The sequence below is a fragment of the Ictidomys tridecemlineatus genome, chromosome 6, assembly GCF_052094955.1.
Source record: "Ictidomys tridecemlineatus isolate mIctTri1 chromosome 6, mIctTri1.hap1, whole genome shotgun sequence".
NCBI classification, from domain to species: Eukaryota; Metazoa; Chordata; class Mammalia; order Rodentia; family Sciuridae; genus Ictidomys; species Ictidomys tridecemlineatus.
In genome coordinates, this window is record NC_135482.1 from 134,698,563 (window position 1) to 134,714,190 (window position 15,628).

General features: G+C 36.6%; 1 protein-coding gene across 18 annotated transcripts in view; it reads right to left on the bottom strand.

Annotated features, from left to right (window-relative positions):
* Positions 1 to 2,713: 2,713 nt before the first annotated feature.
* Positions 2,714 to 15,628, bottom strand: part of Lmo7 (LIM domain 7) — a 208,227-nt gene continuing 195,312 nt past the window's right edge. For 15 of the 18 annotated variants that reach the window (XM_078015778.1, XM_040281389.2, XM_078015772.1 and 12 more), the window contains 6 exons: positions 13,930 to 13,982; positions 11,248 to 11,461; positions 8,021 to 8,332; positions 6,022 to 6,130; positions 4,764 to 4,866; positions 2,714 to 3,479 (listed from right to left, as the gene is read on the bottom strand). In XM_078015778.1, coding sequence (XP_077871904.1) covers positions 3,457 to 3,479; positions 4,764 to 4,866; positions 6,022 to 6,130; positions 8,021 to 8,332; positions 11,248 to 11,461; positions 13,930 to 13,982 — 814 coding nt within the window. In that variant the 3' untranslated portion in view covers positions 2,714 to 3,456. The remainder of the gene's footprint in view (positions 3,480 to 4,763; positions 4,867 to 6,021; positions 6,131 to 8,020; positions 8,333 to 11,247; positions 11,462 to 13,929; positions 13,983 to 15,628) is intronic. The other 3 variants (XM_078015773.1, XM_040281392.2, XM_040281394.2) reach the window with 1 other exon arrangement.

Below are 15,628 nucleotides of genomic sequence, written 5' to 3' on the forward strand. Positions count from 1 at the left end.
TCTTTCACTCAAACCCTTCCAATGTCTTCTGATACTATTCACGATAAAAGTCAAGGTCCTGCAATGGCTTGCTGTCTGGGCTTCCCTCCCCACATCTATAAACCTCCTTACTAATTCCACTCCAACCACAAGGCTGTTTCATGAACACACCAACTAACCTCCAGCCTTAAGACTTTGGTACTTGCTGTGCCCCAGGTCTGGGATGCTTTTCCTTCAAGGATGTGCATGGTTTGCCCACTCATTCCTTTGTCTCTTCTAAGAGGCTGTCCTCTGCCCATCCACATGATCCATACCTGGATCCTTCTTACTCTGGCTATTTGTTCTCCATTATTCATTTCACCACCTGTATATCCTATTTTCACATATTGGTTTATCATCTCCCTCAAAGAGAAATAGAAACCCAGTCAGAATTTAGTCACTGCTGTATTTAGTCACAGTACCCAAAGCAATGCCTGACACAAAGTTTGAATACAAATTTATTGAATGATTGAATCTTCCCTTATTCTTCAATGATATGACAAATAAATACTAATGGGTTTATGCCTTAATAATACAAAGATACTGAAGAACCAGTATCCTAAAAGAAAATCTCAGAAACCATACTTAACAATTTGTACTAACAAAACTTGTATCGTAAACCAAGATAGTGTGAGAAATGAGGAGAAAAGTCACAACAACAGAGAAAAATCAAATCTACATTTCTATTTCTAAGATTAAAAAGAAAACACAAAAGGCTTAGATGAAAAGGCTGAGGTTATGGCTTAGTTGTAAAGCACTTGCCATGCATGTGTGAGGCACTGGATTCAATTCTCAGCACCACATATAAATAATTAAAATAAAGGTCCATTGACAACTAAAAAATATTTTTTTTAAAAAAAGGCTTAGATGAAAAGGAGTAATGGTCAGAAAAGACATTGAATAACACTAAAATCATGATGCAAGAATTAAAGCATGCACTGGGGGCAGTGAAGAGCAAAAAAGGCAGAAACTGAAACAGGAAACAGTGGTTTATTTAACTAGTGCATATTGAGGGCTAATATGATAGGCAGAGCACAAGGCAGTAGAAATTCATCTTCATAAATATATCATGAGATGGACAAGCCCAAACACTGCTCATGAGGGTCAGAGCTGGTAACACTTTACTGGAAACCATGTTGGCAATATGAGTCAGGGGAGCCTTAAATCACATGATCTCAAGTCTATGAGAATAATAAATAGATATGATCATGGTCATATAGGATTTATATTAGAAATAGATTTACATTATGTACTATAATTATATATACAAAGTTTTTTAAATATTGGGAACCAAAATGTACATAATAGTGAAATTATCAACTACATATTAGTAGAGCCAAACAATGGAGCTCTTTGCAACTATTCAAAATAGAGAGAGAGCTGGGGGTGTAGCTTGGTTGTAGAGTGCTTGTCTAACATGCTCACAGCCCTGAGTTCAATCCTCAGCACCAAAAAGAATAACTAAAACAGAAATGATTTTAAGAACATGAAAATTGTTCACAATCCAGTTTAACTAAGAAGGCATTATAATAAGTATCTATATGCAGACTGACTTTAAATACTGATCTTTTCTTTGGAGTTTGGGACTGAGAGTATAAATTCTTCATACTGTAGACCATTTGGCAAATTTTCTTCAATAAATATAACTACTTCAGTAATCAGAAATAACAAATAAGTGCTTAACAAAATAAAATCTGAAACTAAATTTTTAATTTTCTCCCCCATTACCACTTCTTAATTACATATTTTAAGCATATTACAACACAGTTCTCATTTCCTGGAATTACCCACTCTGCTTATATTACTCTAAAGAATTCAAGCAAGTTGTTTATATTTTTGCTTAAGTTTTATATTCTTGCATTCCAACTCCAAATTACTAAAACAGAGTATATTTTTTGCTCTTCAGATTTTCTAAATTTACTGGGGCAACAAAAGTGAAGATTTTATTAAAATGAACCAATAATTCATCACCGACAGTACCTCTTACCAGAAAAATTTACTGTATTAAAAAATATAACTTTTATCAAAAAATCAAGTTCCTTGATATGGTTTAGATATGAGGTGTGCCCCAAAAGTTCATGTTTAAAACAATGTAAGAATGCTCAGAGGTGAAATGATTATGAGAGTTGCAATGTAATCAGTGGATTAATCCACTGATATGGACTATTTGAGTGGCAACTGTAGGCAGGTAGAGTGTAGTTAAAGGAGATAAGTCACTGGAGGTGTGCCTTTGGGGTTTATACTTTGTCCTTGGTGAGCAGAGCTCTCTGCTTCCTGGTTGTTGTGTCCTGAGCTGCTTTATTCCACCACACCCTTCTGCCATGAAGCTCTGTATCACCTCAGACCCAGAGCTATGGAGTTGGCTGACCACGGTCTAAACTTCAGAAACTGAACCAAAATTAAAATTCCTGCTCTAGTTGTCCTTGTCAGGTCTTTTGGTCACAGTGATGAAAAAGCTGACTAAAACATTCCTCATTAAAATGTTTCAGTAAAACCATTGAAACCATGGGTGATAGTTTCACAGGCTTACGCACTATCAAAATTTGTCAAATTGTACACTTAAAATATGTGTAGATTATTATATGTGCATTATATCTTGGTAAAGCTGCTAAATAAAAGTGTCAAGAAAGACCATATACTAAAATATGATCTAAAGGACTGAAAGGGAGACACACACAAGAAAGAGGACCACTCCTTAAATGCATCAGCAAGTTTATTTACAAATGCAGCTGAACAGAAAGGCTCATTAGGTTCTGAAGAAAACTTCTAGGATACAAACCATGGTTATTTTTCATTAGCGAAAATAAGCAGCTTTCTACTGAATTGCTTAGCAACAGTTCTGGTGAAGAAAACTGAGCTCTCCTCATCAAGCAAAACAAAATGTTACATAAGCTAAAAATTTCTTTCAATCATATTACATAGGTGGAAAAAAAGGATACAGAAAGCAAATTTAGGGATGGATTTAAATGAAAATTTTCATGTGTTTCCACATTAACTTAGTATACAATAAACAGAGCAAGTACAATTATATATTTATATTAACTATTTCAAATAATGTTTTAAGAACTTTTTTAAAAAAACAATAAAATACCCTCTTCAAAACACCACTAAATAGTCAAAACTTGATCATCATCAGCCTCAAAAATATTTTTAAGTTCTTATTTTTTCCCTTGTGCTTTTATGATGCTGTCTTCAAAGAAGTAAATACTGCACTTTTTCCCACACAAAATTACCTTCTTATAAATAAACAAACAAAAATATAGGGTCTACCAAGACTACAATGGTCCTACATAATCTAATAAGGCAAAAAAAAAAGAAGAAGAGTTATTCTTTTTTAAAAAAGAGCAAAAAAGACATCAGACACGTATTTATAGATCTACATCAGCAGCAAGCACCTCTTCTTCTATCTGCAACAGTGCTTTCATATGGAGACTTACATCATATGGCGGTTGGCCGTCCAGCTGATCAGGTAAGGAGAGAAGAGAGAAAAGTGCTTAGATTCAGAAACGAAAGAATATCGCTTCATGGGCTACATAGCAGTCATCACTCAGAGAGTGGCCCAGTGAGGTAGAGAGAGTAACCTGTCACTCAGTTTTAGGATAAAGCTAGGCAAATCGCAGCCTCTGGGCTCCAGAATTCCTTAGTTGTAAAAATGGAATAAAAATGAACTGCTGACATAGAAAGAAATTACACTCAACTCTCTATTATTTGCATTGAAGGAGAAAAAAAAGGCATGGGCAATTTTATAATAATGATTCTAAAAATCAATTATATTTGGCTTTGGAGCAAAGAGAGAAAAGGGCACACACATACACACACTCCCCAGCCATGCCCAGCCTTGCCACTCTCCAACCTCAGCGTCAGTGTCCAGGGAGGACTGACTGAACAGCTGGGGAAAGAAGGCTCAGAAGCCACCAACAGATAAGAGAGAGTTGATGGGGCTTAAACTATTTCCAAAGCACTCTTCACATAAGGGGTCATATAAATACCTCAGAGTTCAAAAGCAAATGGTTTTGCTGATACCACTTGTGACACCACTTCACAGTAAGGAAGAAACATGTTACCAGCATCAAGGTTCAAAATATACACAGCACTAATGTTTGTCTTACTGCAGCTATAAACAACACACAACCCAAATATGCTACCCTATATTTTATAACACACAAATGCTTAGACAAAACCAGCATCTGAAGTTTTGGAAAATGCATTTTGCAAAAAAATCACACCTAAACACTATATAGTCAGATAAGAATTAAGGCTCTTTTAAAATGCTGTGTATAATGCTATCTGATTAGACAATAACATGGAGAATAAGCTGATATTCTCCAGTACTCTAAATGATTACTTGCAAATTTGGTCATATTCTAAACCACATAACAAAGCTCATTATTAAACAATAAAAACAAGCCATTGGGGAGAGATCAACCCTCAGTCACTTTGTCTGTTTTGGTTTAACTGTCCCCTTGAGTTATTCAGACCCTATGCAGAAGAGATGCAGGGTCTGGACTTTTGGGTACAAGTTCCTCTCCAGTTCCACTACCCTATAACCCACCCTTGTGGCTGGACCCCAAGCAGTGAACCATATACTACACACCCTCTTCGAAGGGGATAGACTAAGATCCCTAAAATCTAGATTCCTATGGCAGTGAAGCTGAAGGGGACATGGCTGCAGTTTCAGGGAAATGCATGGGAACCCGTGGTCTCCTTAAGAGACAAGAAATTTTCTCTCTGATTTGCTCTCTTACATTTGAATCTGAGATAGCAGTCATTGCAGTACAGTTGGTGGTTTCTGATTCTGACTTCGGCTCCTGAGGAAGAACCTCCGAGGTCACACTCACAGGACACACACTGGGAGACCAAAAAAAAAAAAAAAAGAGAGAGAGAGAAAGGAAAAAGAAAAAACAACCCATGTACAATTAGCTCAAGGAAGCTTGGGGCGCACCCAGAAAAAAAAAGTAAAGAAAAACAAAAGAAGCAAAATGCAGCTTCTAAGCTCTTGGATACATTTCAAACAAAGAAAAAGAAAAGTGGAGGGGGAGGGGGAAGGCCAAGAAATGATTAGTAGATTAAAATCAATTCTTCCAGATAGGACATTAAAAAATTCATAGAGTCAATTTTAAGAGCCAAGATGACCATTTTAAATAGAGCCCCAAATAAAGTGGAAATAATTTGCTAATTGGCTTAAGGAGATTTAGTCTTCATAGCCCCCAGGGGAATGGAGGGTACATCACCACATAAAAGTACTGGCTGAAGTGAATGGAGTTCGGGTTTTGGCACTCCATTCTGGGGGAAGCCACCTCCAGTATTCCTGCCACACTAGCTTGGCAAATGTTCCCACAGGCTCCTCCCTTCAAGGCTCAAACACTAATTATTTTGAGTCATTCTGTTCTGCCTAGGAACAGTGCAAGCCAGCTATGGACACATTTCAAGTCCATAGCTGGTCTGTAGGAATCCAGGATCAACAGGGGGCCTTTCTTCTGGCCCAAAGTAAGCCTAAGAATCAAATACATACGTCTCTAGAGACAGACAATGCTAAACAATCACAGCCTTAGCACTTTCTTGTGTACAAAAACCTGTCAGGTATAAGCAGGCTGTGCAATTTTTTAAATATTTGCAATGGTTTTCCTTTGTGTTCTCCCTATTCCAAGGTAAGCTTTTAGACCCTGTCATAATTTCAGGTCCCTATGCCTTCAATAACATTGGTAAATTATATTTTAAGTATGCCTATGATAGCATGTTAAGCATTTATGCACTGTAAATTTTATTTATAGAATTCTCAGAGATTAGAGATAGGAAATGCATAGTGTTTCCAGATTCACTTATGACTAAATTCAAAATTTGAGAACCAAGTAATAGCAAGCAACCTTTGATTCCAACAAAGCACAGACGGACAAATATAGCACCTAGCTTGTTAGTGGCACATCCACACCCAGCGGCTCAAAGAAGCCATGCGCTCTCCAAGCAAAGCTTTGCAGGCCTGCAGGCTATTTATCTCAGTCTCACCTTAAAACAATGTAAATGATAACAAAGACCCAGGGACTCGATGATCATGGCAGCTCCTTTGCCCAGAATGTTATTACAGTAGGAGCACACTCGCTTCCCACTGACTGACCTAAACACAGAACAAGAACGGAATGGAAGTGTTCACCTGAACACACGAGATTCATATTTAAAATCACGCTCTGGTATTTGCATCCATAATAGCAACTTAAGGAAGGCTGTATGTATCTGTGGGAGAAAAATTTTACCAGACAAGCACAGCATGCCTCAATTATACTGTAATTGTGAATGATCTGCATGGCAGCTCTGGGACCCCGGACAAATACTCACCTACATGAACAGTTCCAGTGTAATTAGTCCACTCGGCACTTTATGACACCATTCTCCTTAGATCATAGACCTACTTAGCAATACTTCCCCTCCTCTAATCCATTACATTTTCATGCCAGTTAAACCTGCCAAAGCATGCAACTCTAATCATGTCACTCCATACCCCAGACTGAAGAGCAGCCCCAACTTCCCTCAACAGGCATCGAGAGTTCTACTTTTGATTCTTTCTTATTTGCCCAGTTTTCTAATTAAACAAAATGTCAGTGCTTTCCTGCCTGTGTCTCTGGTCTAAACAACTGGCTCAGCAGAGAATAAAATAAATACCGCCAGGCAGCTACCATTTACATATAGAAGGGGTTTCTACTTTACTTCTGGATGTAGGTCTCATCTCTTGCAGTGCTGAAGTGACAGTCACTTCCTCCTTACCTCTGCATCCCTAGGGATTAGCACAGAACTTTAGTGGTGCTGAGCAGTGCATAGCTGCTGAGTGTCCAATGTTGAAGGCCATAGAGATCTTCTTGGGGAAGAGAAGCTCAATGATCATCCCTCTGACCTCTGTTCTTCTAGCATGTGGTAAGTGGGGATCCCAGTAAATAAATGGGTCCTCTCCTCTGCACAAATTTCGCCTCTGCTGACAAACTGATCATAAATCCTTACCCCTTTTCTTTTACTTCAATCTCTTTAAGATACATTTTGTAGATTTTGGCATAGGCAACATTATATTAGATTATAAAAAGACTCCTTATAAAAGTCTCTTCTTTGATAGTTAAAAAAAATCTTAATATCAATGTATTTCTGCCTTTAAAAATTGTCCCATTTGTTAAAAAAAAAAAAAAATGTAGCATGTGCCAGAATTCCCTTGGGGTGACAACAGAAGCATGTACTTACACGAAACACAAAAGATCTGGGAGACACTATGCAGATTTAACAACAAAACCCACTCTGACATTTGAGCTTCACTCCACAGCACAAGGCATGTGGCTAGTGATGCTATTAAACTCTCACACACTTCCTACCCCATGTGAACTATGGAACTCAGTTGATGTAGCCTGAACAAAATGATGGCAAACCAGATAACAGCTAAGCAAGGATTCTGGCAATCAAAAACCCCAAAACCAAAGACCTAACCTATTTAATATTTTTTTAAACCCAGGTTGTTAAAGCTCACCAGACTATGAACACTTGATTATAATGTCTTCTCCTATACTCAGTTCCTATAAAATGAGTTTGTATTGCAGTGTCATTAAAACAGCCAAACATTTCACAATACTGCTTTTACCCATAAATAGGAAAAGCATCTGTGATCTAGTATATGTTTTTATGATTCCAAATGGAGGACTATTCAGATATGTCTTACAACCAAGACACTGACCACGTGTCTTGGTTGTAAGACATATCTGAATATGTCTTACATATTGAAGATGTCTACCAGTTGCCAAGAAAACCCTGGCAGCTAGTAGACATCTTCAAGGTCTCCACTGACTTCTGAGACATCTATAAATACTATTAGGGTAGCATGAAGAGATATTAAGAAAGTCTTCTTGATCTGACTGTGACATATTCAAAAGTGCTTTTCTTTTTTCACTGAAAGCTTGAACAAGATTTAGGAAAAATTTTGATTTAAAAAACCCTGAGACTAAGAGAAGGAGAGGAGAAAAACAAAGGGCCTCACCTGCTGCGGGGCTGAGTGCCTGGCTGTGGCTGTGGCTGTGGCTGTGGAGTGGAAGGGGAGTGGCTGCGAGGGGTAGGGGTCTGGTTGGTGACTCCGCCTGTGGTGGCCTTCCCAGGGCCAGCGGAAGGAGGCAGCACACTGGAGGATGGGTTCCGCATGTAGGCACGGTTGGATGTGGACAACAGCTGAGGTGGTGGGCGACTGAAGTCTTGAACAGAGGAAGAAGCATAGACGCCTGCAGGCTGACCAAGCCAAGGGGACTGTCGCCAAGAAGCAGATCGTGAGGAGTCCAGGTTATCTAGAGACTCACCTCTGAAACACGTAAAGGACTCATCAAAACAGCATTAGGAATCCAACTAGAAACCTATTCAACACATCATTACAACCATTAAAAGGTCCATTCTGTGTATTTCTAAAGCAGGTATTAATTTACATCCACTTACATAGAAAATTACCTTGAACAGGTAAATTGCTCATCATCAGAGCTAGCATGAGGTTTCACATTTCAATCAACCTTCACTTTTACTTCATTCACTTGGTGCTTAGATAAAATAAGTACAACCAAAGTGGAAAAGAAAAGTATTTTTAAAGATAAAAGCTAACAGTAAGACAGACAACCATTATCTTTGATAGTTTAGAAATATAAATTTTACAGTCTTTCAAATTCAATCCAAAACTATATTTTAAGCACTTAAATATGATAAGTATTAGGCTAGATGTTTTCACAACAGTATTAAACTTAATCTCCACAATTCTAGAAAAGATTTTTTAAATCTCATCAAAGTTAAACAGACCACAGTTAAGAGCTAGTCAAGGGTGGTACTCAGCTTTCAACCCAGTCACCCTGATTTCAAATAACACAGACCAGCCTTCCATGAAGTGCTCAATCATTCACCATCCAAAACCCTAAATTCCAACTGCTTAATGTCCACATTACCAGAAGCATTTGCCAACCAATCCCTTAAATTGAAAACAAATTTAGCTCACAAACTGACTTAAAGACACCTTCTGAAAAATCTCTTTTAAAGTTGTATACTTACATTAATACTGATCAACCAATATTAATTGCAAATTATAAGTTTTTTCCTCACTTATCAATTGTGTTGCTATTACTCTTAAATATTCTCATATGTCAAGCTTAAAATATGCATTTAAATTTAACATTATAAGAGTAATATATCACATGGAAAAACTCACGCAACACAGAACAGTATATGAGAGATTTCAAGGGTCCCTTCCCTCACTCACCACACTTGCCCTAATCTAACCTGTGCTAACTATAGGTCCTTCACACATTTCTCACATGTGCAAATATTTACATATACAATCAAATTTTCAGAAGTACAAATGTGTTTATATACACATGCAAGGTATTTGCCTGTTAACATTCTTAAGTGGGATAATGCTATAACACAGTCTTCAATAACTCATTTACCATTTAACATATAACTTCATGCCTATTCATGTGGCAGATGGTACCTTGCTGGTTCCCAAGGAACCATACCTTCTGGAATCCACTCTATTGTGTAGTCCCTGCCAATGACTTTAGGCTTGATCTGTGGCCAACAGGCATCAGCAGCCATGATGCACATGGAATGGAAGAAAACTTACATATTAGGGTATGTCCTTCTGCCAGTCTACCTGTTTGAATCCAGGTGCCATGCCATGAGGAAGCCCAGGCAGCTATGTGGAGCAGCACAGGTAAGAACAGATGTTTCTAACCACTAGCTATGGCTTAAGCTCTTCAGAGGTCCCTCTGCATGAGAGGCAACAAATTACAGCCCATTGCCAAGATATATATAGCTCATTTTTCAAAGAGTCATTTCGAAAACAAAGAATAGGTGACAGAGACCTCTGCAGCCAACAAAACTTATTTACTGTCTAGTCCTTTATTTTTTCTTTTAAAAATGTTATTCTACTTTTTTTTTAATTACCAGCTCCTACTCTAAATGACTACAGTTGCTCAAGTGCCCCAGTCAACTGCATGCAAAGAATTTCCTAGGCAACCCTCAGATCAGAGAGAAAGAACGAGTTGTTATTTTAACCCACTAGGTTTTGAAGTGCTATATTATGCAGCAATGTCTTTCTCTTCCTTTATTGGTTATATAGTATTTCATCTTTTTGGTATACCACTACCTATTGAACAACTATTAATTGCCCTTTTCACAGAGGACATAGTGATTTTTTTCAGTCATTATTAATAATGTGTTAAGTATTCATCATTTTGGATATATCTGTGCAGACTTATCCAAATACATCCAGAAGATAAGAATGTTAGAAACTTAATTGTTCACTGAATTCAGATGTATAAAACTTTGCTTAATACACACTGAAAAGCTATCCACCCAACTGGGAAGTATTCCTATTTGCTTATACAATTACTAAGTTTAAGCAATCATATAATTCTTTCCAAATCTCCTAAGTAAAAGAGACATATCGTTATTTTGGGAATAGTGTTGATCTTCATACATTGATTGGCTTTTTGTTTCTTTTTCTTATAAACCGCCTGCTCAAATCACCTATTTTCTTATAGTCATTAAGGTTCATTTACTGATTTTTAAGAAGATATTTTGTATGCTGAGAAAATGAGCTTTTTGTCTCTAGGGTGTTAAAAATAACTTTTCCCAGTTTGTCAAATAAGGAAATACTGACTCAAAGTAGCTGCAGGATTTGTTTACCAAGATTTATCTTTTAAAATATTCATCTTTTCATCTCTAATTTATTCTGTATACTTAACTTTTTAAAGTTAGAAAACTTAGATTTTTCACACTTTGCAAATCCCATTTTGATAATTCTAATCTAATCATCATCTCATTATAAACAGAAGTTTCAATACCTTTTTTAAAGTCTGGCAGCCCAGAAAGCACTAAGTGCTTATTTAATTATCCCAATTCCACTTCAGAGTTCTAGAACCAGATTTGTAACCTATTAACCATGTTGTCTTGTCCAACTATATTACCTGCTTGAGTCACAGAATTACTACCCTACTTCAAACCAGTTTCTCCAGATTAAATGAGATGTTGTAGGCAAAGCATCTGGCTCATGGTCGACATAGGATAGAGCCCAATGTTTTTTTTTTTTTTTTCCTACTTGTCATCCTCTTGCCAGACCTCAGGTAAGTAGAAGAAATTATGATATCTCTTCTGTCCAAACAAATCACCAGCACATCTAGAAATTAAGCATTTGCCTCACAACAAAGAAGCAGCAATTCCCAAACCTTCTCCCACCTTCTCATGACCCCAGGCAGATAGATGGGCTCTTTATTTATGCTGGAACTACGCTGTCGGATCCAGCTATTGTCATGGTGAAGGGATGTTCTCTTTCTCATTTCCTGGAGAATCTGTTGTCTCTCCAGCTCTGCTTCTGAGGGGGCTGAATCTTTCTTGGAGCTTCTCTGTGAAAAGCCTGTACCCCCAATTCGGTCCAAGTATTTGTTGCTTCCTAAATTAAAAATACACAAAAAGCTTCAGGGTTAGTACATAAGAAAGGACAGTGGATAAATCTCCAAAGACACTCCAGCTTAACATCTGACATATGCTTACATATTATCAACTTCCAATGAGGTGGCTGCAATGACACAGAAAGCATCTGTCTCCTGTTTCTGAAGATGCCAGTTCCCTACCCACAGGCACAACACAGAACATACTAGGGACACCCAGGGGTTCCCTGTAGAAGAGAAGAGCCAGAATGGGATCACTGGATCACTGGCTATGACAACTCTGTGTAAGAACACGAAGTTTTCTTTAAAAAAAAAAAATGCACTCCCTTGGGAAAAGAAAGCCCACAGAGGCACGAATTTCTAGCTGACCCGACCTGAGTATTCATGTCACCTAACTGCAGGGCTAAGAATATATTCAGTCTCTGAAATGGAAAAACAGCCCAGGCATCCAAATGATAGTTACCATCCAAATAAATGTTATGCTTCTTTCTGTTCTAAGGAACTTACAGAAGTATAATTTGGATTATCACATTTATTAATGATCATTAAGTCAGGTTTTATCCTAAGGGCTTTATCTCTTGGGTTTGCTGACTGATTCACGATTTGGGTAAAACATTAAGACTGAAGTATCATCCACTGAAGTATCATCTGTGCTTAATATCAATTAGAAAATTTTATCCAAGGATTTATTTTATTTTTCTATGTTTACTGCTATTGTCATTCTTTCAAAATTCATAGTTTATCTATGTCTTAGTTTCATCTTCCAATAAGCAATGAGCAGAACCACCAAAGGTTTCTTATATACTCCTAAATTTAACATAGCTTATCACTTTGGTTGAATTTTAAAGAAAACATTTTCCACTTTTAAAAGAACCTTACTGGTATAATCAAGTTATTCCACTAAACAGTTAATAATTTCCACTGCCTGCCACTCAGGAACTTGAACTTCATAAAGGGAAGAAAATACACACACACACACAGGATGAGACATGAACCAGAATCACAAACAATATTATTTCTGAGTCAGATCTGCTGTTACTAACAGATCATGAGTTTCACTCAGGAAAGCATATGACTACTACTTTAGGTTGAAGGGAGTGAAGGGAGGGAGGGGTATAGAGGTAGAAAGGTTAGCAGAATGAATCTGACATTATCCTATTACATATATTACTATATGACCAGTGTAATTCTACATCATGTACAACCAAAAAAATGAGAAATTATACTCCATTTACGTATGATGTGTCAAAGTGCATTCTACTGTCATGTATAAGTAGTTAAAACTTTTTTTTAAAAAAAGTATTTCAGAGAAGATTAAACTATAACTTTAATGGTGGCTAGAGGCAAATTCAGGGAGAAGAAATGGGAAATCCAAATAGGAAAAGATACAAGACCAGAGGAACATATCAAAAAGTATCTGACAAATTCAGAATTAGGAGAAGACAATCTGGTTATGTTTAAGGGTTCCTAAAGGGGAAAAGAGCAGAAAAGTCTGGAAAAGTATGCTGGGACCAGATATTAGAAGGTCTTACAAATTCAAAGGAAAATATGATGACAGAGCCCCTAATGGAAATTATAAATTCTACAAGATCTTACCAGGGGCTACAAATTGATAAATTGCTTAGGACCTCTCTAATTTGCTGAGGCTGGCTATGAACTTGTGATCCTCTTGAACTGCTGGGATTACAGGCATGTGCCATCATGCCCAACCTGCATAGCAGCTTCTGAAAATGTTTAACTTTATTTCTATAAATCATCAAATGCTAATTTTATTCTCATTGTACTAAGCACACTGAGCTTCATTCTGACTTGTCAGATATTGTTGTTTTGCTCATGGAGAATCTAAGAGTTTTTAAAATTCCTTATCAATGGTTAAAAGAAAACACGTAAAAAAAACAGATCTTTTTTTTTTTCCCTCTCTTTTTGATAAAAGAAAAAGCTGGCAATGAGAGGCTTGCATGCTCCCACATGTCAACAATATGCCGGAACTAGGATGGGGCCCCACACCTCAAAAAACTTTATACTAATAAGATCAGATTCCAAATTATTTTTGTGGAGTCAATGAAATCATTATCATTTTGGAATTTTTTTTTCATATTTTAGCATTTCAATACACAACTTCAAATTTGTATACAACTTTTTCATCTATTCTGCAAATCTTTTCTGTGCCATTTCTTCAGCTGCAATTAAATTTACTAATAAAATTGCATCAGCATCATTTTACCAATATCTCACATATTTAAATAGCTATTTAAAAACCATTTTAATCTCCAAATAGTTTTCTACTATAAATAAAGCCAAGATAAACACAGGGTCTTGTTTTACTATTATATGCAGACACTGAAAATAGTATTTAAATCATGTAATCTTAATGAATTCTGAAATATCTTGCCCTTAAAAATACTGATCATTGCATGTGATAGCACAAACAATCAAGCTGAAGAAGTTTGAAAATAAAAATCTCATTTACCATTTTTATTTGTGTAGTAATCATTTAATTCAGTAGTAGATCTGGATTTATTCCTAAAAAAAAAAGAACATATTAAATGTGTTTCAATAAGAACATCTTTTTCATATTTATAAAGAATACCAAGGGCTGGGGATGTGGCTCAAGCGGTAGCACGCTCGCCTGGCATGCGTGCGGCCCGGGTTCGATCCTCAGCACCACATACCAACAAAGATGTTGTGTCCGCAGAGAACTAAAAAATAAATATTAAAAAAAAAATTCTCTCTCTTTCTCTCTCTCTCTCTCTCCCCTCTCAAAAAAAAAATTCCTGTCTCATCCCTACTTGTACTTTCTGTTCTAAAAAAAAAAAATTAAAAAAAAAGAACACCAAAAAGACTGTTTTTAAAGAAGCTGATTTATTTCCTATTGAGAGCTATATTTATTTTAGACCAAGGAATTTTTTATATTGTGTGTACTAGCAGAAAAAAGAAAAATGAAATGATAAGAAGAGGTGAATAAGTGATAATACTTCTCTAATACAAAAATGAAGAATATAATTACTGATCAGATTTTGTCAACATTCACTCTTCCAGACCTTAATTTTACTGGACTTACCAAGCATCTGCCATCAGGTCACCCAAAGTCAGACTATCTTGCTCATTCCACATTGCCCCAACATCATGATTTCAACTTCTGAGGCATTAGACCACTGATTACTCTAGAACAGCAATTCACTCAACACTACCCTAGCACTCCAAACAGGTACTAAAACTTACTGCATAGCAACTACTACTACGTCTTCTTTTTTTTTTGCGGGGGAGAGGTACCAGGGATTGAATCCAGGGGCACTTAACCACTGAGCCACATCCCCATCCCCTTTTAATATTTTATTTTGAGACAGGGTCTTGATAAATTGCTTAGGACCTCTCTAATTTGCTGAGGCTGGCTATGAACTTGTGATCCTCCTGAACTGCTGGGATTACAGGCGTGTGCCATCATGCCCAACCTGCATAGCAGCTTCTGAAAATGTTTAACTTTAGTTCTATAAATCAACAAATGCTAATTTTATTCTCATTGTACTAAGCACACTGAGCTTCAAAAACAATAGTAATCATAACACAAAATAATATAGAGTATTTTACAATAACATATGGTGTTATTCATATGAATACAACATACTTATGTACGCAGGGCAATAATCTATAATACATAATAATGTACCACAACTGACAGACACACACATTTCTTGGAAAAACTTTACTTATTTACAAAGGAAAAAAACAGTTATTACCAGGTATAGAGCCACACTTCTTGATACCTCTAGGGCTTTATCAGCAATGTCTAGAGGATTTCATATTTTCTGGAATTAAGTTTTCTTTCACATTTCATTGTAACTATTTTCCCCAAGGTAACAAGCTATATAAATAAAGCTTTTTAAATATACATAGTTCTAAAAGATGGATCAACATTTTAATGACTTACACTCAGATTCATTATAAATAAGGTCTTTTATCACTAGATAATTTTTTATAGTTATTGTTGGCCCATTCCTACCTAGTCATTCCTTTCCTTTTTCCTTTATACTCTGAGTCCTTTTCAGTCATTCAGACTGCCTATAAGTTTCCCTTATATCTAAAAATAAAAACAAATTTCCCCAAGGAGGAATTTCATCTCTTCAATAATAAGCTATTGGTCCTACATTAGATATTTATTTGACCAATTC